Source organism: Gastrolobium bilobum, unplaced genomic scaffold (genome assembly GCF_033153095.1).
Source record: "Gastrolobium bilobum isolate Gb01-03AN ecotype WA unplaced genomic scaffold, APGP_CSIRO_Gbil_v1 utg6021, whole genome shotgun sequence".
Lineage (NCBI taxonomy): Eukaryota > Viridiplantae > Streptophyta > Magnoliopsida > Fabales > Fabaceae > Gastrolobium > Gastrolobium bilobum.
Genome location: NW_026899147.1, coordinates 446131 through 469798, shown reverse-complemented (window position 1 = coordinate 469798; position 23668 = coordinate 446131). Strand labels below are relative to the sequence as shown.

The window sequence follows — 23668 nt, the reverse complement described above, 5'->3', positions numbered from 1 at the left end:
GGAGCTCCTACATGGGCTAAGGACTTTATAGTGGATGTTTAATTGCATTTTTATGAATTGAGGTACTGCATGTCAGTATTGTAGGAAGGGTATAATAGTCATTAAGCTGTCATAAGCTGTTAGATGAGGTGGCAGTTAGTTAGGAATTGTAGCCATGTGTCCAATTGGTGGAATGCATAAGGTTAGTTAGTTGTCAAGTGTTTAAAGGGCAATTGTAAACAGAGAAGACTTCATTCTGAATAATATACACTTTGTGAATTCTTTCAATTCTTCTCTTGCTTCTTTGTTAGGGTTCTTACCTCTTAACATTGGTGCTTTCATATTGTTGTTCTCACGACGTTTGACAATGAGAATTCAAGAGTTAGCTGAAGACTTATCCTCTTTCCAGACGCGAGTTGATCGAAGTTTGGAGGACCTGCAGCAGCGTTCTGTTGATCATCAAACCCAGTTCGTGAACCTCAACAATCAGCTTCAACAAATCCATGCAGCGATTATGGGTGTTGAATCTCGCATGAATGATCATGCCATACTCAGACCTTCAACAAATGCAGTTCCAAGTAGTTCTGGTCATGCAGAACATAATCAATTCAGGTTTGATCATTCGGATTCGCGAAATGTGATGCGATCTGTTAAAATGGAATTACTTTCTTTTGATGGAAAAGATCCAGTGTCCTGGATTTTTCGAACGGAGTTGTATTTTGGGTTGCATCAAATACCCGATACTCTAAAGGTTCGTTTAGCAGGTATGAAAATGGAGGGAATGGCTGGTCCATGGTTTCAATGGTTGTTTAGTGGAGGCACGATTCAATTGTGGGAGGATTTCAAGGTTGCATTACAGCAACGTTTTGGTGGCACTACATACACTGATCTCAGGGGTGTGTTATCCAAATTAACTCAGGAGGGAGATCTTACTGATTACATTCGAAGTTTTGAAGCATTGATTAATCAAGTAACCGAGTTTTCTGATGCGGTTTTGATGAGTTTTTTTGTTTCTGGTTTGCAAGCTGATTTAAGGAGAGCAATTCAATTGCATAAACCCACTTCCTTGCATCAAGCCATGCAATTGGCCTTGACATATGAAGCTCATTACTTGGACCTTCGTAAGTCCCTGTCCTCTGTACCCCAGAAATTTTATCCCAAGCCCTTGTCCAGTGTCTCACACAACCCTACTACCACCTTTGTACCACACCACAAATCAAATTTTCCTGCCTTGCCATCTACTGTACCTATCAACAAACCAAGTTCTCCAGCCTTACCACCTCCAGCATCCAGTAGGAGGGTGTCTAATGAATATCTGCAGAAGAGAAAGGATTTGGGTTTGTGCTATACTTGTGATGAGAAGTGGAATTCTAAGCACATATGTAAAGGTCGTATGTTGTTCATGGTTGGGGAATCTGAAGATGCCGTGTTAGACAGTGAGGAACAAATAGTATGGCAGCCTGAACAGATGCCACAAGATCATACTGAATCAGTGATACAACATATGGATGCAGCATTACATTCTATGGAGAGTGACCAGAATCCTAGAGCTTTGCAATTTCATATTCAGATGAATGGCAGGTCAGTTCCTATTCTCATAGATTCAGGCAGTTCTCATAACTTTGTGCAAAAGGAACTAGCTCTCAGTTTAGGCTTGCCTATGATTAAAGTCCCAAAAATGAGGGTATTCTTAGGAAATAGGGATTTTCTGGTGTGTGAAAAGAAGTGTCCTGCTGCTGTGATGAACATTCAAGGGCATGACTTTGTGGTGGACCTTTGGATTATTGATTTAACTGGTCTAGGAATTATTTTGGGTATCATGTGGTTGAGTACTTTGGGAAAAGTTATCCATGATTATACTGATCTATCAATGGAATTTAATTGGCACAATCAGAGGATAATTTTGAGGGGAGAGGGAGGCAGTAATAAGAGTTCTTCTGCTGAATGCTTTGCTTTACCTCAAATTGATGCTGTCACCATGCTTTCGGGGGAAATCAGTGTCAAGGAAGGATTAACAGAATTGTCAACAGTAAAGGATACAATTCCTTTGGCTGTGTGGAACGTTTTGGTTCAGTACCAAGATGTCTTTCAAGTACCACAAGGACTACCTCCTGCTAGGGATTATGACCATGCTATCCACTTACAAGCAGATTCCAAGCCAGTTAATGTGCGGCCCTATAGATATGGTCATCATCAAAAATCTGAAATCGAGAAGCAAGTGGCTGATTTGTTAGTTTCTGGTTTCATTAAGGTTAGCAGAAGTCCCTATTCTTCACCAGTTCTGCTTGTGAAAAAGCATGACAATTCTTGGCGAATGTGCATTGATTATAGAGCTTTAAATAAAATAACAATAAGGGATCGATTCCCAATCCCTACTATAGATGAACTACTTGATGAATTGAGAGGAGCAAGTGTATTTTCCAAGTTGGATTTAAGAAGTGGATATCACCAAATACGGTTACTTCCTCAAGACACTCTCAAGACAGCCTTTAGGACTCATGATGGACATTATGAGTTTTTGGTAATGCCATTTGGTTTGACAAATGCTCCATCTACATTCCAATCGGCAATGAATCAAATGTTTAGACCCTATTTGAGACGATTCATCATAGTGTTCTTTGATGACATCTTGATATATAGTGTTTCTCTTGATGAACACTTGATTCATTTGCAATTGGCCTTAGAATGCTTGCAACAGAATCAGTTTAAGGTCAAAATTAGTAAATGTGGGTTTGCTCTATTTGAAGTGGACTATTTAGGACATCTTGTTTCAGGAGAGGGGGGTTAAGGCTGACCTCAAGAAGATTTGTGCAAAGATGGATTGGCCTCAACCAAAGAATATGAAGCAACTTAGGGGTTTCATTGGCTTAACTGGGTATTATAGAAGATTCATCCGCCAATATGCCACCTTGGCAGCTCCTCTCACTGACTTGCTTAGGAGTGACTCTTTTGTTTGGAATGATGAAGCTGCAACAGCTTTCCAATTGCTTAAGGAAACCATGAGTTCCACTCCTGTCCTTATTTTACCTGACTTCTCTCTTCCTTTTGTAGTTGAAACTGATGCATCATCAATTGGCATAGGGGCTGTATTGTTGCAGAACAGCAGACCAATATCGTTTTTCAGTAAGAAATTGGGACCTAAAATGAGGGTGGCATCAACCTATGTTAGGGAACTTTTTGCTGTCACTGAAGCTGTGAAGAAATGGAGGCATTATTTGCTTGGCTCCAAGTTTGTTATCAAGACTGATCATAGGAGCTTGAAGGAACTTGTTTCGAAAACAGTTCAGACCTTGGAACAGCAAAGGTATGCTTGTAAGTTGATGGGATATGACTTTGTTATCGAGTATAAGCCTGGTAGTTCTAATATTGTGGCTGATTCCTTATCTCGAATGTATGAAGAAGAAAAGGGAGGTACTGCCCTGTCCTTGTTATCTGAAATTCATTTTGATATCATGGATCAACTTAAGGGGGAGAATACTTCTGATCCTGAATTGTTGTCTTTACATTCTAAGTTGAGCAAGGGTATCTCTGTTGATCCTCATATTACAGCAAGGGATAGAGTGTTGTATTACAAAAATCGTTTGCTGTTAAGTTCCACATCTGAATTGAGGCAAATTCTGCTGAATGAGGCACATGCTACTCCCATTGGGGGACATGCGGGTGTGACTCGCACCTTGCTGAGACTATCTGCTTCATTCCATTGGCCGCATATGAGGAAGGAGGTAACTGAATTGATCAAGAATTGCTCCATATGCCAAATGGTGAAAACAGCAACAGCACCTCCTTTTGGGTTGCTCCAGCCGTTGCCAATTTCAAATGGGGTGTTTGAAGACATCAGCATGGATTTCATCACTGGCTTACCCTCTTCTCGAAACTTCACAATCATCTTTGTGGTGGTGGATCGCCTTTCTAAATATGCACATTTTGGTGCATTGGCTAGTCCGTATACAGCAGCTAAGGTAGCATCTCTCTTTTGTGATATGGTGTTAAAATTGCATGGTTATCCAAAGACTATTGTATCTGATAGGGATAGTGTCTTCTTAAGTCAATTTTGGACCTTGTTGTTCAAATTTAGTGGGACCAAGCTGCATACTAGCACATCTTATCACCCCCAATCGGATGGGCAATCTGAAGTGACTAATAGATACTTAGAACAGTATCTTCGAGCGTTTTGTTCGGATGAAAACCATAAATGGTCATTGTACTTGAGTTGGGCAGAATTACATTACAACACAGCACATCATGCTTCTATTGGTATGAGTCCTTTCCAGGCACTCTATGGCAAGCTGCCACAAGTAATTCCTTATTACTCTAAAGGGCTAGTCAAGGTGGAGGCAGTGGATACAGCCTTAGTTCACAGAAATACCTTACTGGCTCAACTTAAAAATCACTTGCAGGGAGCACAGAATAGAATGAAAATTCAGGCAGGTAAACATAGGAAGGATATATCCTTGGCAGTAGGTGATCTGGTCTTGGTTAAACTACAGCCTTACAGACAGATGACAACAGCTCGAAGGCCAAATCAGAAGTTGGCCAAACGTTATTTTGGTCCATTTCCCATCATCAGGGTGTTGAGTCCGGTTGCTTATCAATTGCAACTTCCAGCAGGATGCAAGATACATTCTTCCTTTCATGTTTCGGTGTTGAAACCTTTTAGGGGTAATCATCCTGATCTTATTCCTACTGTACCTGAATTTGGTCAAGGGAATTATCCTATCCAGGAACCAGTGGCTGCTTTGATGTCTCGCAAAGTTTCTGGCAGAAACAAATTAGGAACTCAATGGCTGATTCAATGGTCTCATTCTTTGCCTGAAGATTCTTCTTGGGAGGATGAAGAAGACCTCAAGCTTCATTATCCTAATTTGAACCTTGAGGACAAGGTTGATTTGGAAGATGAGGGTAATGTTACGAGCAAAAGAAAGAGAGGAGCTCCTACATGGGCTAAGGACTTTATAGTGGATGTTTAATTGCATTTTTACGAACTGAGGTACTGCATGTCAGTATTGTAGGAAGGGTATAATAGTCATTAAGCTGTCATAAGCTGTTAGATGAGGTGGCAGTTAGTTAGGAATTGTAGCCATGTGTCCAATTGGTGGAATGCATGAGGTTAGTTAGTTGTCAAGTGTTTAAAGGGCAATTGTAAACAGAGAATACTTCATTCTGAATAATATACACTTTGTGAATTCTTTCAATTCTTCTCTTGCTTCTTTGTTAAGGTTCTTACCTCTTAACATCCTATTAAGTCTTTAATGCAATTGTGTAATTCGAAACCACAAATTAAATTAGAATAATTTAATACCAGTTAATTTGCATACTTGGTGATAATTAAATACATAATTAAAGTGTCATAGAAACGATGATGACTAGAAACCCACTACATCGTACTCTTTCCCTATTAAAAGCACGTGGAACTTTTTTTTCTATTTGTATTAATTAATACGTAAATTTTGAGAAAGGCAGAGTAAGCCATACGCAGTCTTTTATTAAACCTCCCACCAACCCTACCCTTCAAACTTCCGTTTAGTATTTAATTGAAAAGAAATTGGGTCACACGTAAGGTATAATTCCTCTACATGATTTCAAATAATTACAAAGTGTCATTTAAATTTGATTTTTAAATGTATGTATTCAACCTTTTAATTAGCTTTCTTTTTTATATAAAATAAAAGTGCTCACTCATAGCATAATTAATGTGAAGTCTCCACGTAAATTTCAAAGAATAATGACATTAGGTATGATTACACTTACATTCTACCTTTATTTTATATATTATTTCTACACTTGATTACATTTATTATTTAAAAATTTATAAATACATTCTTTATTTTTTAAGTAATTATTTATTTTAATTTTTAATAGGTTTAGATATCATTATTTTATTCTTCAAAGATAGATTTATCAAAGTCATTCTTTCGCGTTTAAGTCGCAAAAAAAAGTTATTATTTAAATTTAAATTTTAGCTTATTTAATTAATAAATTAAATGAATGTCAATTTTTTAATAACCAAGGTAATGTCATCTTTTATTGTTAAGTACTAATTTGATGTTACTTATTTTTTTAAATTAAATTAATATTAACAAGTTTTTAAAAAACAAAAATAAGAATTCATTCTTACTTTCACGTACAATTTCTGCATTATTTTATCAGTAAATGACACATGAAAGGGATAAATAAAATATTCTGAACAAGGAAAACATCGAATAATTATCAGTGGAAAAGTTATGTATTTATCTCCATTTTTACAAAGCGCTGACCTTAGTTTCATAAAATAGGATCTAATAATTAATGATAACATTTCAATTATGATAGAGTTTATTGTTATTCTCAATCATTTATTTTCACTCATATTAAATTAATTTTAATATCATTTTTTAAAATCTAAATTCTTTCGGCTCAAACCATCCCATGTAGCCATGAAGGTTCCCTTGGTTCACTTTAATTATATGGAAAGGTGGGGACAACTTATTGGATCACTAAATAAACTTTAAATTAATTTTGATCTTATTCTAATAGTTCATATATGATTATTTTTTGGGTTAACATAATCTTTATCCCCTTCACTCGTTATAAAAGAAACATTAATTCCTAATTTATTTATTTTTTTAAGAATTTACAAACATGTGTCACTTTATATGCCACGCTCGCTGCCCAAAACAGAACCTCCTTCCTCAGTTCTCGCTCACACGCTTTCTCTCTCTACACGAATCTTTCCTTCGTCTCTTTCTCTCTCTAAAAAAAAAAAAACCATAACCTTATCTCCAATTTTCTCCGATGGGTTTCCCGGTGGGTTACGCGGAGGTGTTCTTCCCCAACCTCTTCCTTCACGCCCTCACACTCCTCGGACTCCTCCGAAACCTCGTATTCCTCCTCTTCCACTTCCTCGGACTCTCCGACTTTCTCGAAACCGAGGTTGCCTGGCCCGACCCACGAACGCCCGACCCGACCAGGAGCCCCTCCGTGTCGGCGGTCCTCATCCGGGAGCTCCTTCCGGTAGCGAAGTTCGCCGAAGTCGCCGCCGGGAACAGCGCGAGCAGTTGCGCGGTGTGTCTGTTCGAGTTTTCCGAGGAGGAGGAGATCAGGTGCTTGAGGAACTGCAAGCACATTTTCCACCGGGGCTGTGTGGACCGTTGGATCGATCACGATCAGAAAACGTGCCCTCTTTGTAGGACCCCTTTTGTCCCTGATCATATGCTCGATGATTATAATCAACGACTCTGGGCTGCTTCTGGTTTTACTGATTTTAACGGAGACTACACTTCTTCTTCCTTCTAAGAGAACTTTCTTTTTTCTTTTTTTCTTTTTTTCTTTTTTTTTTGTGTGGTGGGGCTTATGGAATCATGAAGATGAAATGTATATAAGTATAACAAAACCAAAAATAAAAAGATGAAAAAAAAAGAGAAAAATAAAATTTTGGACGACTGCATACACTTTATTATTATTATTATTATTATTATTGATGTTTGTTGTTGTTGGATTTTCACCCCCCTGAGGTGTATTATTGAATTATTGTGTATGATAATAGTTAACAGAGGATATAAATTATTATTTTTGATTTATTATTGAAACATGATTTAGTGATTGTTTGGTGTAGGTTTTGGGGCCACCGATCCATCATGGTCATTCGTCGAACATCGTTATTGAAAACTTGCTTTATCTGATCTATAAAGATTGATTATTTTATAATTTTGTTACAATTTGTTTATATTTCTGTTAAATAAAATAAGAGAGACTTTTATTTTGTAATTAAGGTTATTTAGTAGTTTTTTAATTGGTCTGTGTTTCACTTAAATTACAATATTTCAAAAGGAAAGAATAACTTTCGGCCTATGATTTTTCTAAAGGATTTAATTAATCATCCTTGAAGTTGGAACTTGGAAGTAAGTTTATTTATCATTTTTCTCCTACTTCACTGGGAAAATTACAAATTTGAGTCTCTTTGTAAATATACGAGATTGGGGACTATCTAAGATTATCTTCTTTTTTTGTTTTTAAGGGGTGATACGAGAATGGTATCTAATATCTTGTTCCAATTTTATAATATTCATGTCCCAATGACTAATATGTTAAGGAAATGTTAGATTGCCCGGAATTTAATTCCCAAACTTTTAATAATTTCTGGAATTTTTTTATTTTTTTCGATTTCTCACACTGATTTTGACTATCCAACTATTTCGGTTCTAGCAAAGCAGAATGTAACAACATTTTCGCTATCGAATTTTTAACACAACTAAGTAAATTGTGACAATTCCTACCAGATGATTGATGGTCAGACAAGTAATTCTGAAATGATTATGGATGTGCGGTGTGATCTAGGCTCATGCATTATCCTACATAATATTAAAACTTCATTCTTTCTAAACATCCTAAAGAATATATTTTAAAATAGAAAGGTATTTATTAATAGATAATATTTTTTATTTTTTGTTGAAAAATAGATTGATATGCAACGACAACGTGCGCGTGAAAATGCTATTATATTAGTGAATATAATTTTCTTCGCTGATTATGGATTGGTAATTTGGGTTCTACGTATGACGTAGTAAAAAGAAATTAATTAACAGAGAAATTTAAGACCCAAATTCAGTTAATGTGGCCATTTTTGCGTAAAAGAATGACGATGGTTGGTAAATGCCGTAGGCATGTGAGTGGAAATGCCCCAGAAGTAACCATACTATATGCGCAAAGAACCTTTTTAAGTTTATCATAAAAGCAATAAACAAGTGGAGATATTGTCCAATTCCTACATAGCACATAGATTACAGATTCGACCAAGAGAAAGAAAAAAAAAAAGTTATATATGTTAAGTCTATCATGAAAACAATAAATTGGTGGAGAAATTAATTGCGCAATTTCTAGATAGTACATAGATTATAGATGCGACTAAGTAAAAGAAAAACAAAACTACCTGTTAAGAACCTTGAGGTCACCACCCTAAAAGCTAGCTCAAAGGGTGGGAGTGCCCAAGGCCTTATAAAGGCCACATTAGTTGCACATCTAACCAATGTGAGACTATATATCTCAACACGCCCCCTCACGCAAGAGCCCTTTGGGCTAGAAGCGTGGATTATGCACAGGCCCAATTTTTGGTTTACCTTTTGTGCTTTTTGTTTTTAATTCCACTTTAAAGTGGGGGACGGTGAGACTCTCATACCATGTTAAAAACCTTGAGGTCACCACCCCAAAAGCTAGCTCAAAGGGTGAGAGTGCTCAAGGCCTTATAAAGGCCACATTAGTTGCACATCTAACCAATGTGAGACTATATATCTCAACACTACCAAGTTTTTGAAGATACACATGCGTAATGTTCACCCAGTTTATGTACTCTAAATTTATAATTTCAATTTGTTTTAATATATTGACATAAAAAAAGGTATAGTTGATTTGATTCCTTTGTGCTATTTCATGATTCATCAATCAACATGACCATCCAATTATTTATTTGACTATTGCTCAATCTCTGACTCTGCATCCCAGTCCCAGTGGGTAGGTCCTGCCTTGTCACCTTCTATTTGGTGCCTTTCAAGATGCAATTGCAATAAATCAGATAAACAAGGGAACTAAATGTCAGAAATTATGTGAGCAAAATATCTTACTCGGAAACGCTAAACAATTTTTATGAGTAATTGCATGAATGAATGCATGCAAAACTGATCCAGTTCTTTGTCTCTGCGTCCTCTCTCAGTAATGTTGCTATATATTTAAGTTTTGAGGTTAATTGTTTCTTCCAGAGTAAAACAAGGTTTACATGTAAAGTTTTCAAATTTTACTTGGCAAACAAAGTTTAAGAGAAGGATAGGTTATCTCACTTTAAATACAAGACATGTCACAAGTCTTGGGGATAGCTACCACTGAAGGATCATTAACAGAAATCAAATTCAAGTTGGCTTTTGAGCCGCACATGTTTCCATCATAAGAGTTAAGTCAACTTTCATTGACAGCAAAGTTTTCAGTTGTTGCCTCTAAAATCTAAATTACTTGGATTTGGTAACCAAAACGAATATACTGTGTAGTTTTAAGGTTTATAAATTTGGCATTGAATAACTTATAATAGAAAAAACATTATCTCTAAACAACCTTTAACTAGCAAGTTAAAGGCAGAATGTTTTAGATGTTACTGTGCTATAATTATTGAATAACTATCACGGTGTTCAAATATTTCTAAAAGGATGCAGAATTATCACTTTTAAGAAAGATCTCGGTTTACCTGTAAACGATAAGTACTACAAATTTTAATGCGAAAAATTAAAATTGGAAGTAGTTGTGGCCAACTCCAAGAACGGAACAATAGAAAGTAGTTGAGTGCTTAACTTATGTATATTACAAATTTTTTTAGCTTTGGGTGCCATCGCCCCCTCATGCTTAGTTTAAGCCTTTCTTTATAGACTTCTTACCGGTTGTTAGGATTTCTTTTATAAAAAGTTAAAGATTCTCTGTAGGTATTTTTACTGAATTTTGTTTTTGAAGAACTTCTGAATCTTCTGATTGCAATAAGGGTGCATTGCTTTGAAACTTGAGCTTTCACCGGGGCTTTGGGATTATTGGAGACATATGGAAACTCAAGCCCGTCTATTTTTCTTCTGCAACAGTTTAGTTTGTATATACTAAATAGTCAAAACAATCAGTAAATTTATAAGCTTGATCTAAATTTATAATCCGAAGGCAGGTCCAATCTCCCTCCACTTATCCACGTCAGCCCTGCTGACCAGAACTTACCAACTCTGCCTGCTTTTTGTCCTCATGCAACAGATTCCCTACATAAGACACCAAAATGTCCTACGTTGGGATGCTATCTTCCTTTGGTAGCCCTCTCAAGCCTCTTAAATAGATGCTTCCACTTCACAGCTACAGCAGCAGTGACTACCACCAGCATAGCAGGAACCGCAAAGGGTGTGCTGCAGCAACAATGTCAGGCACCCTTGACACTTCTCAAGGAGAATTGATCTGGCTCGCCCTCCCATGCGAGCACAGCATCCTCTCCCCCTATAAATATCCCCTCCATCATCAAGCAAGGGCATCTGATCTCTAAGTGTCGTTAACCAGCTGATTTCATGAGCCCACATTACAACTCAACACACACACCCCACCCCACTTTTACTTTTGAACACCATATCTGGAACGTCATTGTCTAGCTTAGTCTCTACTTTTGCTTGCAACAATACCCCTATAATGACATTTACCCCTCTCAAGGGTATATACGGACTTGCAGCTCTCAACGATACAAGATGCAATTTAGCACCCACTATTGTTCAATTCATGACCCTCAAGGGAATTAAACACATTTTGAAGTCCAAGCTAGTAAACGGAACAGAAATTTCAGTCCCTCAAACAGTTGACAGATTCAACTACTCTTCCAATCAATACCAAGTCATCACCAGAAACCGTAAATGAATTTGGTATATAATAGAACATGAGATTCTATATGTTTTGTGCATTTTTAGAACAAAACAAAATATGAGATTTAAAAATAATAGATTTTAATTTTACTAGAAAGAGCGGAATTAAAAGGAGGGAAAAAAAGAAAGATAAGAGATCAAACAAAAGACAAATAAAAAGTAGAGAATAAATAATTTAATTGCATTACCTCCATCATAAACTGAGTGGATATGTTATTTATTACATGCGCACATTGTAATAAACTATTTTAACATGCTCACACTTACTTTACCACAACATTCAAACAAAAATAACACCCAAACCCATAACCTAGGCTCAGATCCTTACACCTATCAATTATTCAAATGCATTTCCATCTCTTGGCATAGGAGGTACTCACCGTCTCTGGACAGACCTTCTTCAGTAAGGGCACCCTCTACAATAAAAGCAACCTCCACTATGAGCATGACAACAAGCTCCTAAGACTGTGAGATTGGAATTCAGCTTTTGCCTTGGCTTTTATGTCAGCTTTAGCCTCGGGCATTGAATTATTGAATTGTGGGAAGTGCTGATACCAAACGGGGGAGAGGGGAAGAAATTGACAGATTCGCTGGGGCTTCTTCGCTTAGATTTCTTTTATCTCGTTGAGGTCCTATAAATTATCCTTAGTATTACCTTATGATCCAAGTAACCCCAATAGTCCATTTGGACCTATCTTTGGTTTAAAAAATCCTAAAAAAGATTAGGGTTGGACATTAATCTTAAATATTTAATCTTTCATATGTATTTACATTAAAATAAATTTACTACTACCTACCCTAATCCAACTACAACTTCAGTCACAAATTGGTAGGGGTGTAAATAAACTAAGTCGGCCTGGCCTATATTAAGTCAGACTTGATCTATTATAAATAGTCAAAAAAAAAAAAAACTTAAGTTTTTTAAAAAACTATTTAGAAAGCAGTTTATAGGTTTTTTTTGTATATATCGAACCTATAAACCTAAATGCCGGCTTATATCATATTATTTATTTTAAATAATTTTGAATAATAAAATAATATTATTTTAGTTATTTTTGCAATTATTGAATTCTTAATAATCTTAAACATGCTAACAGGACTAAGCCAAAGCTTAGGCTTTTATTTTTTAAATATAGGTTAAACCGAATTTATAATTTGAACATACACAGACTAATAGGTTAAACCATGCCCAAATTTTTTTTTGCACAAATCTATTCCATTTAAACCAAAATCTAGCTTAATCTAACTTATTTACACCCATACCAACTGGGATCTTGAGCGAAGAAGGTACGAAGTTCTGAACAAACCAAATGAATTGAACAATTGCAAGTTGTGGCTACATTGGCGGTTTGCTGATGTGGACGAACACTTCTTGGGCACAACCGGTGTACATTCATCGGTACCCAAAATAGAACATTTTTATGACATGCATGAGCATGAGGCAAGGATTGAAATCATATACAATTTTTTTAATTAAGAAAAATGTGAATAATGAATTCAGTACTCACGTAGTATTTTAAAAAAATCCAATGTGTACAGGGTATCTGAGCGCAATTAATGTTAGCCATGGTGACCCATCCAAGGCAAAATCGATTATCCTATCTTGACTCATTGCTAACCCGTCAAAAATAGGGCGAAACAGGTTGACACACCTCTTAACAGTGAATTAAAAACCCGTTTTGAATTATGGAGGATTCGCGGGTCAATCCATTTAACATAAAAAAAATTAAAAATATGCAAATTAATCTTATTTTATTAGATTTATAGCATTAATTAACTTTATTTCATACTAATATTAATTTTTTCAATTCATAAAATATATGTTAATATTCGATCTGATAGCCATTAAGATTAACGTATGTTAATTCCATGCCTTCGTATATAGCTAACTTTTGTCATAAATAAACTATTTTCTTCATTATCTTTTGTAAAGGAATATTAAGATAATTTTTTTGAAATATCACAAAAATTTGACATGAGTCACATGACAAATAAAATAGTACTTGATATTAAAAAAAAAAATGACTCAGCAAGTTAACCCATTTTGACAAGTTAACCCATATTGACCCGCCCTTCTCCCGGGTGGATTCAAACAAGTTGAGAGGTTGAGATGCCATTTGTGACAGGTAAAACATGTCAACCCATCCAACCGATTCAATTCAATTGTTTTGTTTAATTTTTAAATTCTTTCGATTCCGGTTCGTATTGCAATCTCCAAGGGAGCATTTGGTAGAAGAAAAAAAAAATAATCCGAGAATTTCGATTTTAAAAATATGATTTTTACATTTAATTTAAAATAATATCTGAAAATTAAAAATTTAAAAAAATTCAGTTTCCCCATAATTCTAAAAAATGGAACGAGTTAATCCAAGTGAAGAAAATGACGTATAATTTCTTTCCCTCCCCGAGCAAATAAGTGAATTTCTTCTCCCCTTCCTACACTTATCTCAGGTTTGGATTCTGTCTTTTTTTTTCAAGTTAGAAAATACTTATAAATATAGGTCAAATCAAACAGATTTTGAAAAAAATTCTTATAATAAAAAAAAAATTTACAATGAAGAAAAAAACTAAGAGTTCCTCTCTTTCTTAAGCTGTTATTTATTTTTCTTAAATTGTGTGCTCTTTTTTAAAAATAAAAAACTATAAAGACATATAGAGATAAATTTTTTTAAATATGTGATTTCAAGTAATTAACAAACAGTTTTTAATTTTATTTTTTTTAAACTCTTTCTTAACTTGTTAGTAGCTTCTCTTAGTTTAAAAAAGAGGGAGAAAAAAAAAAACCAAACAGGCATCACAGCTCCCTAAAATCTAATGCCTGAGGCAAAAACGAGATTTGAAAACCAAGCCAAAAAGTGGCATTTCAATCTCATGATCCTAGAAACTTGTTGAAAAACTCCCATTGAAGGTTGCCCTTCCTGAGGAATGTCCTGTCTGTGAGGGTCCCTCCCACACGAAAAAGATGAAGGCAACATTTGAATAATTGATAAGGATAAGAAACTCCCTCACCAAAAGATGAAGGTACCTTTGTATTTATTTATTTTTGTGATAAAGTTTGTATTCATGCTAAAATAATTTATTACAAAATCTACATGAAATAAAATCTCTCACTAAGTTTACGAATCAAATTAATTATTCTTAAATTTTTATTTATCATTTGTTTGCTTATTCTTTTTTCCCTTTAATTTCATTCTTTTTAGTAAAACAAAAATCTTTTATTTTTAAATCAATTCAAAATTCACACAACATAAAAAAAAAAAATATATCTTAAAATAAAATAGGAAAAAAAATCTAAACTCACCAATACCGCCGCAGAGTCGATTGAACCACGCCGAATCTCGACCGCTCTAAGACCGAGTCGCAATCGTTGCTAGCTCGTCCCGCGGAATCGGCCAAGAAATCGCGATTCTTCACTGAATCGTCGTCAACTACATCTCCAACTCGGACCTAGTCGACTCAGTGGCGGCCCGGATAAACGCTGCATCCCCTACAGCGAGAGCCATCACCGTCCGATACGGACAAGGTGGAGAAATTCAACCACATATTCACTGTGAACGCGAGAGGAGCGTTCATGTGCAGCGTTCAATGGTGGCGATGTTTAGCTTTAGATCACTGATGCTAGGATGGATACGAGGGAGGGGGTGTAGTTTGGGCGAAAAAATAGGGTTAGGTTTGGTGATAATGACGCTTGTGCTAGAGAGAAAGAGAACGCATAAATTGAAAGCATTGGGGCCTACAATTTCCGCGTTTCTTTTTCAGCTATGATTTTTTCAAAAGTAATTAATTTATTAATTAATTATAATTGCAGTTGAATGTGAGATACTTTTATATATATATATATATATATATATATACACTCATTGGGGACAGGTTATATTTATAAACTTTTTTGTTTACAAACTCTTACAAACTACGTTATGTCGGTCCGGTTCTACATTAATCACACACCGGTCCTATATTAGTGTAATTGCAAAAAAAAATTGTAAACGGATCCTGTCCCTACAGATTATATTTACAATTTTTTTTTTTTATAAACTCTTACAAACTACATTATCTTCTCCTGGGAAAACACTAAGTTTCAGTATGTTCCTTCGAGAGAAGATAGTGTAATTTGTAAAATTTGTAAACGGATCATTTTCTATATATATATATAGAGATTGAGAGAATTAATAAAAGATAAATTGTGCATTGATAAAAGGAAAAAATATCTATCCTTTTAAATGATATAACCTTATATCATTTTAGATCCTAACCGTTGATTTTCGTCCATTAACAGTTATAATTTATTGTGTCAAACATAATGGGCCAAATTTATTATTAATTAATTAATAATTGTGATCCAATAAATTATAACCGTTGATGGACGAAAATCAACGATTACGATCTAAAATGATATAAGCTTATATCCTTTAAAATGACAGATTTTATTCCCTTGATAAAATTATATATATATATATATATATATATATATATATAATAGATTATATTTACTATTATTATTTTACTAACTCTTACTACCAGCTTTGTTATTATTGGATTAAAATTAAATCAACGGTTACAAAGTAACATTAAGCGAGAGTCGTTGATTTAATTTTGATCCAATGATAACCAGATTGATAATAAGAAGTAATAATAAAAAAAGATAGTAATTCTGTAATTTATTATTTAAATTATAAGTTTTTTTTTTTAAAAAAAAGATGCGATTAAATTTATGACAATAATGTTCAATCTTGTGAGTTGGGAGTTGTGATTGATTAATTTTTGTAGAAAAACAAAAAGGGGATTAATGTGAAACCAATGCACTTAAAATGAAGAGTTCATTTATACAAGAGTTTTGACGATGACAAACAAGCTTAGAATGACATCAAAGATAATACAACTCGCAACAATCAAAAGTCCAAGGAAGCAATTCAACAAGACAACAAGAGCAAATCATTCAACACACAAGATCGCTATTGAGAGCTTAGATCTAAATGTAAAGGTAATTGATTAATGATGCATAAATGAGCTCAAAGGATATTTAATTCTATGCATGCATTATCCATGTTATCAATCACTTGAAAGCTTTAATTATTATGAAAAAGACCCTTTGACATATTTCGTAACCTCATAACATTTTGTACAAGTCAAGAAAATACATTAAAAGTGATTAGAGACTAAAAGGAATGCTTTACAACTCATAAAACTGCATTATTGGTGTTCTGCTAAGAAAGTATTTGAATACTTGTGCTGAGAACAAAATATTCGAATACTTTAAGAAAAGTATCCGAATACCAGATGAAATATTCGAATACTTCACGAAAAGTATTCGAATACTTATTGGACAGTAAGCAGTGTAACGGCTATAAACGGCTAGTTTCGTCCCAACACCTATATAAACTTATCTATTATGAACCAGCAAGCTAAGTTTTACTGTTCCATTGATTTTGCAATCATCTTTGATCATTCTCATTGAATTAAAATAATTCATTACTTGTTCTTACTCATTTTGATCATAAAATTCCTTTGAGCTTTATTCTTGTGTCATTGATCAATACCCTTAAGTTTCAACTTGTATAATCTGTACTTCAAGAGTACAAATCCATTTCTAAACACTCTTATTCTATTTATTTGAGTTGAGGGTAGTGAGACCCTAGTGTAAAGGTTGCTCGTAGCCTAAGAAAGTGAGTGGAAGTGTAAGGGTTTCAAGAACCAAAAGTCTTGAAGGTTGTAGTGGTTTGTCAAGCACCCTTGAAGCTTGATCATTAGTGGAAAGTTGAACGAGCAACTTCAATCTGGACGTAGGTTGCGGTGGTGGTGACCGAACCGGGATATATAGTGTTTGCAATCTCTCTAACCCTCTATCTCGTTACATTAACATTATTTGATTACTTGAGCTTGTTTAGATTTACACTTTGCATATTATTTGCTTGTATTGATTTCTATTCTCTTAGCCTTGCTTCTGTATAAATCATATTAATTCAAAAAAAAAAATTCAAGAAAGAAAGTGAGGCATTTTGCGAAAATATTTCAAAAACTCAATTCACCCCCCTTTCGAGTTTAAGGCCACTTGTCCAACAATTAATATTTCTCATATTATAAGAGATAATTTTATTTCTTACACACATATAAAAGTGTGCAAGGCCATGTGAAAATAAAATAGAAAAATAGATCTCATATACTTTTATTTGTGTATAAAAAATAAAACTATCTCTTATAACATAAAAAACAGTAATTCCAAACAAAAAAGAGGATGCAGTTAAATTTATGGTAATAATATTCGGTATTGTGAGTCGAGAGTTGTGATGTGACTGTTTAATTATTTTAGAAGCCAAAACAAATTTAAGCTTTTATTGATAAAAATAATTAACATTTTTAAATAAGGGCAATGCTTTTCTCATGCTACATGAGATAGTATTATTTCATGTAGAGACATAATTAGGTGGGTCCCACGGTTAAAAGAAAAAAAAAATGCTGGCTCGGATTGCGATGTGTCTGTGACATGAGATAAATTTTTCTATGTAACTTGAGAAAAACATTTCTCTTTAAATAAAGTGCTATCATTTATGTATATAAAGATTATATTTTTACTCTAAATCTTTAGATTTTATTTGCATCTGATTATTCCCGTAATTAATAAATATAAGATATTAAATGCGAGTACATTGACGATTAAGATAATCCGTACAACTTGAAATTTTTGTATTGATATAAACTAAACCTTCCCCCGTTTATACAGGGCTTTCGATTTGTCATGTAACAGGGCTAAAAAAAAAATTTCTACAAAAATAACGACAAATCAAATAATAATAAAAGACGTAAAGTGGCATTGTATTCAATGATTTTATTTTGTCTATAGTGATTGCATGAGACCAATTTTTTACCTGTAACATGATTCTTGTTTATCCCTTATATATATATATATATATATATATATATATATATATAAATATTTCTTTGGTAATATTTTGAGTTTTTTTTATTAATTCATGCTAAGCTATAAAACTCACTTCCTACAATAGTTCGGCAACATTTTACGGCTTCTTCAAGAAACTTACCAAAAATACTTGGATATTTTGTGCATGAATAGAAAAATATATCACTAACAAGTTTTTTTACCAATAGGTATGTTAGATCTGGTACATCATCCATCATTAAGTTCAATGGGCTATCATATAAGGGAGTGTTAGAGATATATAAAATTATTAATGTTATCTCTTTCAACAGCTTAAACTTTTAGATTAAATTGTTTCTTTACATTATACAAAGTTCTTCTTTGATAGAAGTAAAAATTCATAAGCTTCTCTCATAGATAAATACACTCTAAGTGTCTAATCTTAAGAGTCTAACCTTACACAAATGATTTTCATCCCATTTATAGAAAGGGAATGCCTCTTGGTCTTATTTTATAAATTTTTTTCATAGATGGGATTATTGCATTTATTGGGATTGTTCATACATTGAGTCATACACCAATAAATACTATACATAAGTCACCAAGCATTGAATAAGAAATACCCTAACAAAAATATGTATATTGTCACATTATATTATAAGCTTCCTCATATTCTTTAATTTTCATTTACAAAAGAAGAGTTAACTTTTGATCCATCTATAACTTCATTTCTTTGAAAACGTTGTCACTTAAAAATTCAATGAAGAATCAATTTCGTCCCAAAAAAGAACTAATATGGGTTTTTTTATGGGTTCACTTTTTCTACAGTTAATGTAGATAACTTATCTACAGTGAGCCTAAAACGACGTCGATTTGAGGCAGAAATCAAGGTATTTTTGTAATTATAATTTATTTCAGGGTTATAATAGTCTTTTTCATTATAACTTTTTAATTTTTCAACCCAAAATAACGTCGTTTTGGGAGCGAATGTAGATAACTTATCTACATTCACTTTAGAAACATTAAAACCTTTTTTTATAAGGGACAAAAATGGTGACCGCGCTTTTTGTTAGAGACACAAAAGGGACTTTATTCTCTAAAATAACTGTCTTTTAAAAAAATTCTTTTTAAAAAAAATCATGAGTAAATTTTTTTTTCAAAAGCTTATGCAACTAATTAATTGCCGATTTACTTGGTTAGTAATTAAAATGTTCTAATATAAAGATGGGCTAAATACTTCTGCCGGCATATACTCTATTTTACACTCAACCCATGAGTTTCACGTTATCTACTAATAACAATATAATAATAAGGGTTTAGTGAGTATCATTTTAAAATATATAAGTTTATATTTTTATAGCGATTTTAACTATGCATTTTTTGGAATGCATACTTATAATATTAAAGTAATATTTTTTTCTTCTATTTTTAGCTGTTTTCTGACATGAAAAGAGATAAAAGTATAACTTTAATATTATAATTATACATTCTTGAGAATACATAGTAAAAAACAGCTAAAAAAACGTAAGTTTGTATCTTTTAAAATGACACTTCTTTTTCCCTAATAATAAATTAGAATAAAACAAACAATCCTGATATTAAGAGATAAGGTCTATCTCCTTATTCATCTACAGGTTAACTGCCGCTTAAGGTCTATTACCTTATTTGTTAAGAGGTTGGTTCTGACTTAAACTCTTACAGTGACAAGTAACCCTATCTATAAATAATAGGTTAAATATCTGAGTTATATTTTTTTTTATTTCTCCCCACGGCAGTGGCGGACCCAGGAGAAATTGTTTATGTCCGCACATTTAGTGATGAGGGTTCGGGGGCGTCGCCTCCGATTTTTTTTTGTAAAGACAGTTTAAATTAACGCTTTATGTACAAGATTATGAATTCGCTCATAATTTAGTTGCTTCCATAACAAGCTGCAGACAATAGTTTGACCAATCATTTTTCCTTCTAAATCTTATCAATCCTCCAAAATAAATATGAGAATATATTTCAGTACATCCATACATCATCATTCTATTTTATAGCGGTACAGAAGACAAGTGAAATCATAGTGAAGGTCTCGTCTTTAGAGATTAACTTATTTGAAAATGTCAAACGTGCAATCAATCCTCTCTTTTATAAAAATGAAAAAGAAGAGAGCATGAGAATGAGTACATGACAGGAGAGGAAGAATAAGTTTTCTCTCTAATCAATTTGCATTGCTATGTTGTTTTAATCATCTATGTACGTTGCTACTTTGCTAACTAATATAAGAGTAAATACTTTTTTTGGTCACTAACAAAAATTCAGTCCTCACTTTAGTCCCTTACAAAAAAAATTAGTGACCTGGTTCTTATGAAATTCAAAGTGGACACATTTTAGTCCTTTTGAGTGACTAATGTGGTTTTTTTTTTGAATTTATGAGGGACAACAATTTTAACTAAATTGATCCACTTTGAATTTCTTAGGAACCTCGAGATTAATTTTTTTATAAGAAAATATAGTGGGGATCGTATTTTTTATTAAGGACTTAAAAGGATATTTACACCTAATATAAATATTGAACCAAGTAATAAATAAAAACCTGCAAAAAAAAAAAAAAAAAAACAACAAAAGTCACAATATTTATGTCCACAATTGCAGACATTTGCTACCGACTGCGTCCGCCACTGCCCCACGGTAATATCATAGGCTTCTTATGAATTAATTTGGAGTTCGAGATAGATACAGTGTTAAGTCTTTAAATCCTTCCTAAAAATAATATTGAAAAGTATCAAACATATACTCTTACTCACCTGCACGCACGCTATAGTACACATTTTTATTTTTTAAAGTACTATCATTCGTGTTGAAGTACACATTTTTTAACCCTACACTAGTAATCGATCAGATGTTCCATTCTTACAAGAGTTCAACGACTCAACAGACAATTTTCTTTTTGATAACTAACTATTTGGTCTCAATATACATTTTTTTCTTGCAAATCTCTGGTCTGCCCCATTTTGCCCCCGTCATTGATGGCCCACGTTTGATTTTGTGTGTTCTGTGATACGAAATTCAATGCAACCAACACTTCCCCGCTTACAATCATAATTTCGCTTACTCTTACCTCATCTTAAAACAAATGGCAAGTTTGTCAAAGGCTCAAAGCTCAATCACAAGGGCAATTAAGTTCTAGTGATCCTTACCCAACATCTTTGTTCTAGATTTAGGTAAAGCCATAGTACTGTTTGTATAATTAAGTTATTGAATTCAAGAATGTCAAACTGTCAGTAGTGAATTGGTCATATAATAACTGCATTTCAAACAAGTTCCTAATTAGGTAACTTACAATACTAATCTTTATCATCAAGAATATGAATCAACTGATAAAAGATTGTTTTAGCTTAACGAGTGATTTTAAGTTCAAATATTAAATATGCAGCTGTGATAAAAACTTGGTAGAGAGAATTTTATTGCCTTTGTGACAGTGGCGGACCCACGTAGAGACACGAGGAGATCTTGACTAAGGCTAAATTTTGAAAATTAGCTATGGTTTCAACGCACATTTTAGCGTGGCTAAATAACCGTGGCCCGGACTAAATTGTTTTCACCCGGGCTGGGTTGCACCGCTGGCTCTGCCACTGTCTTGTGATCCTTTACAGCTCAACCGGATTAATTGTTTAATTGATGAAGCTGGAGAGAAATCTAAAATAAAAAAGAAACAAAAAGAGTGAAAAGAATACTATACCCTTTGTGCTTTTTCATTACGTTATTGACCACTAAGAAGTACGTAAAATTAACAGTATTGCAATCATCGTAGCCCGGCTTGACAATATAATTAGTAGTAATCAAACAAGGATTATATACATCATATAGCATTATCATGTAAACCTTATAGATATATAGCAAGAAAAACAATCCTCCTCCATTTTCTAATAACCACATACACATCAATTCTTAGAAATTTAGCAAGTTTCACACACACCCCAAATGACCAAAGCACTCAACCTTTGGTAATTATAAGAGTCAGTTTGTGGAATGTATCTACAATATCCACGAATTCAAGCCATGTCATGATTTTATGGTTCTTTCTTTGGCCAATAGCGGCAGGCTAGCTAGCTCCACTTTAGTGAATAAACAAGAAATCTCAGTAACTATTCTGTAATTGTTGTACAAAGGTCATGTACTTTGTCTGAGAGGCACTGACTCCTTGTCTCAGATAGCAAGCCACAATGACGAATGGGTCTGGATACTCTCTGAATCACAGACACTCAGGCATGCAAACAAGGATTACCAAAGACAGTGATTACTTGTCAGCTATGAGTGAGTTGTTTAAATATATACACTGAGATCAAAATCATAGACCACAAGCATCACTTTGAAGCAATTTCAATATGAAAACACAAGAAGTAAAATAAAATAAAATAAAAAGTAAAATAAGAAGAAGACTATGAGGGTAAGGACAACGAGAGAGGATCTCATATATATAAGAGAAAGGGCCCCAGAGGTTAGTGGCTGAACAAGAGGCACATGTGAGTGGCAGTCAAAGCAAATCAGTGTTGTATGTAAACCAAGTTAACTACTGAGGACTCTGCCATAGCCCTGCTACTTTTGCTCCCATTTGGTAAGTGGGTTAATAAAAAATAAAAGGTTTGGCTTAGTTATTGACTAGCACTAAACATCGTAAAAGATGCAATTGCAAAGCCTCATTTGCCTCACTTGATCACTTATCTAACAGTTTTGAGCTAAAGAAAACTTTTTGTAATATACTTGATATGAAAAACTGATCATCATGGAAGAAAAATTTATATAAAACCATTAATGTAACTTCACCCAACAGCTTAAGCTTTTGGGTTGAATTGGTTCTTTACATGGTATAAGAGCCTCGTGTCCCGGGTTCGATCCTTGCCGCTCCCCACTTTCTTTTAGGTGGAATTTCTTTTGTTCGCACAAGTAGGTGGGCCTGTGCATTGTCCACTCTTCAAGTCTAATGGGCTCTCGTGTGAGGGGGCGTGTTGAGATATATAATCCCACATTGGTTGTATGTGCAACTAATGTGGAGTTTATAAGGCTTTGGGCACTCCCACCTTTGAGCTAGCTTTTGGGGTGGTGTATCCTAAGGTTCTTTACACCCTGAACCTATTATAAACAGAAATAAGGAATGCTATAAAGATAACACACAAACTAGTTTATCAAACACCAGCTTATGTGAATAATTAATAACTGTATAGCTCAACCTCATTTCTAAGCTATCAGACTCCATCTCTTCCTTTGGTTGAAGCAGTTTGTTTTATCCACCTCTATTCATTACTTATAAACCATTGATCTTATCTCCTCTATATCCCAATATGTGCAATTCTATATTTTAGCTAGGTTTAGGGTTAAACTTAAAGGACTCAAGTTTTGGCTCTATTCTTTATGTGTTAACTGGTTATACCAAGTTTAG

The 23668-nt window shown here is 34.0% G+C and overlaps 2 protein-coding genes across 2 annotated transcripts; both read left to right on the top strand.

Moving 5' to 3' along the window:
* The first annotated feature begins 346 nt into the window (after positions 1-346).
* Positions 347-2767, top strand: LOC133287645 (uncharacterized). The gene has a single exon (XM_061485295.1). It carries the CDS (start codon positions 347-349, stop codon positions 2765-2767), a length of 2421 nt encoding a protein of 806 aa, XP_061341279.1.
* A 3884-nt stretch (positions 2768-6651) lies between these two features.
* On the top strand, positions 6652-7622 carry LOC133287669 (brassinosteroid-responsive RING protein 1-like). Its single transcript, XM_061485328.1, has one exon. The coding sequence runs from the start codon at positions 6751-6753 to the stop codon at positions 7249-7251; it is 501 nt and encodes a 166-aa protein (XP_061341312.1). The 5' UTR covers positions 6652-6750; the 3' UTR covers positions 7252-7622.
* The last annotated feature ends 16046 nt before the right edge of the window (positions 7623-23668 follow it).

Coding starts and splice junctions, on each gene's coding strand:
- LOC133287669 (XM_061485328.1), top strand. CDS start 6,751: ATGGGTTTCCCGGTGGGTTACGCGGAGGTGTTCTTCCCCAACCTCTTC.
- LOC133287645 (XM_061485295.1), top strand. CDS start 347: ATGAGAATTCAAGAGTTAGCTGAAGACTTATCCTCTTTCCAGACGCGA.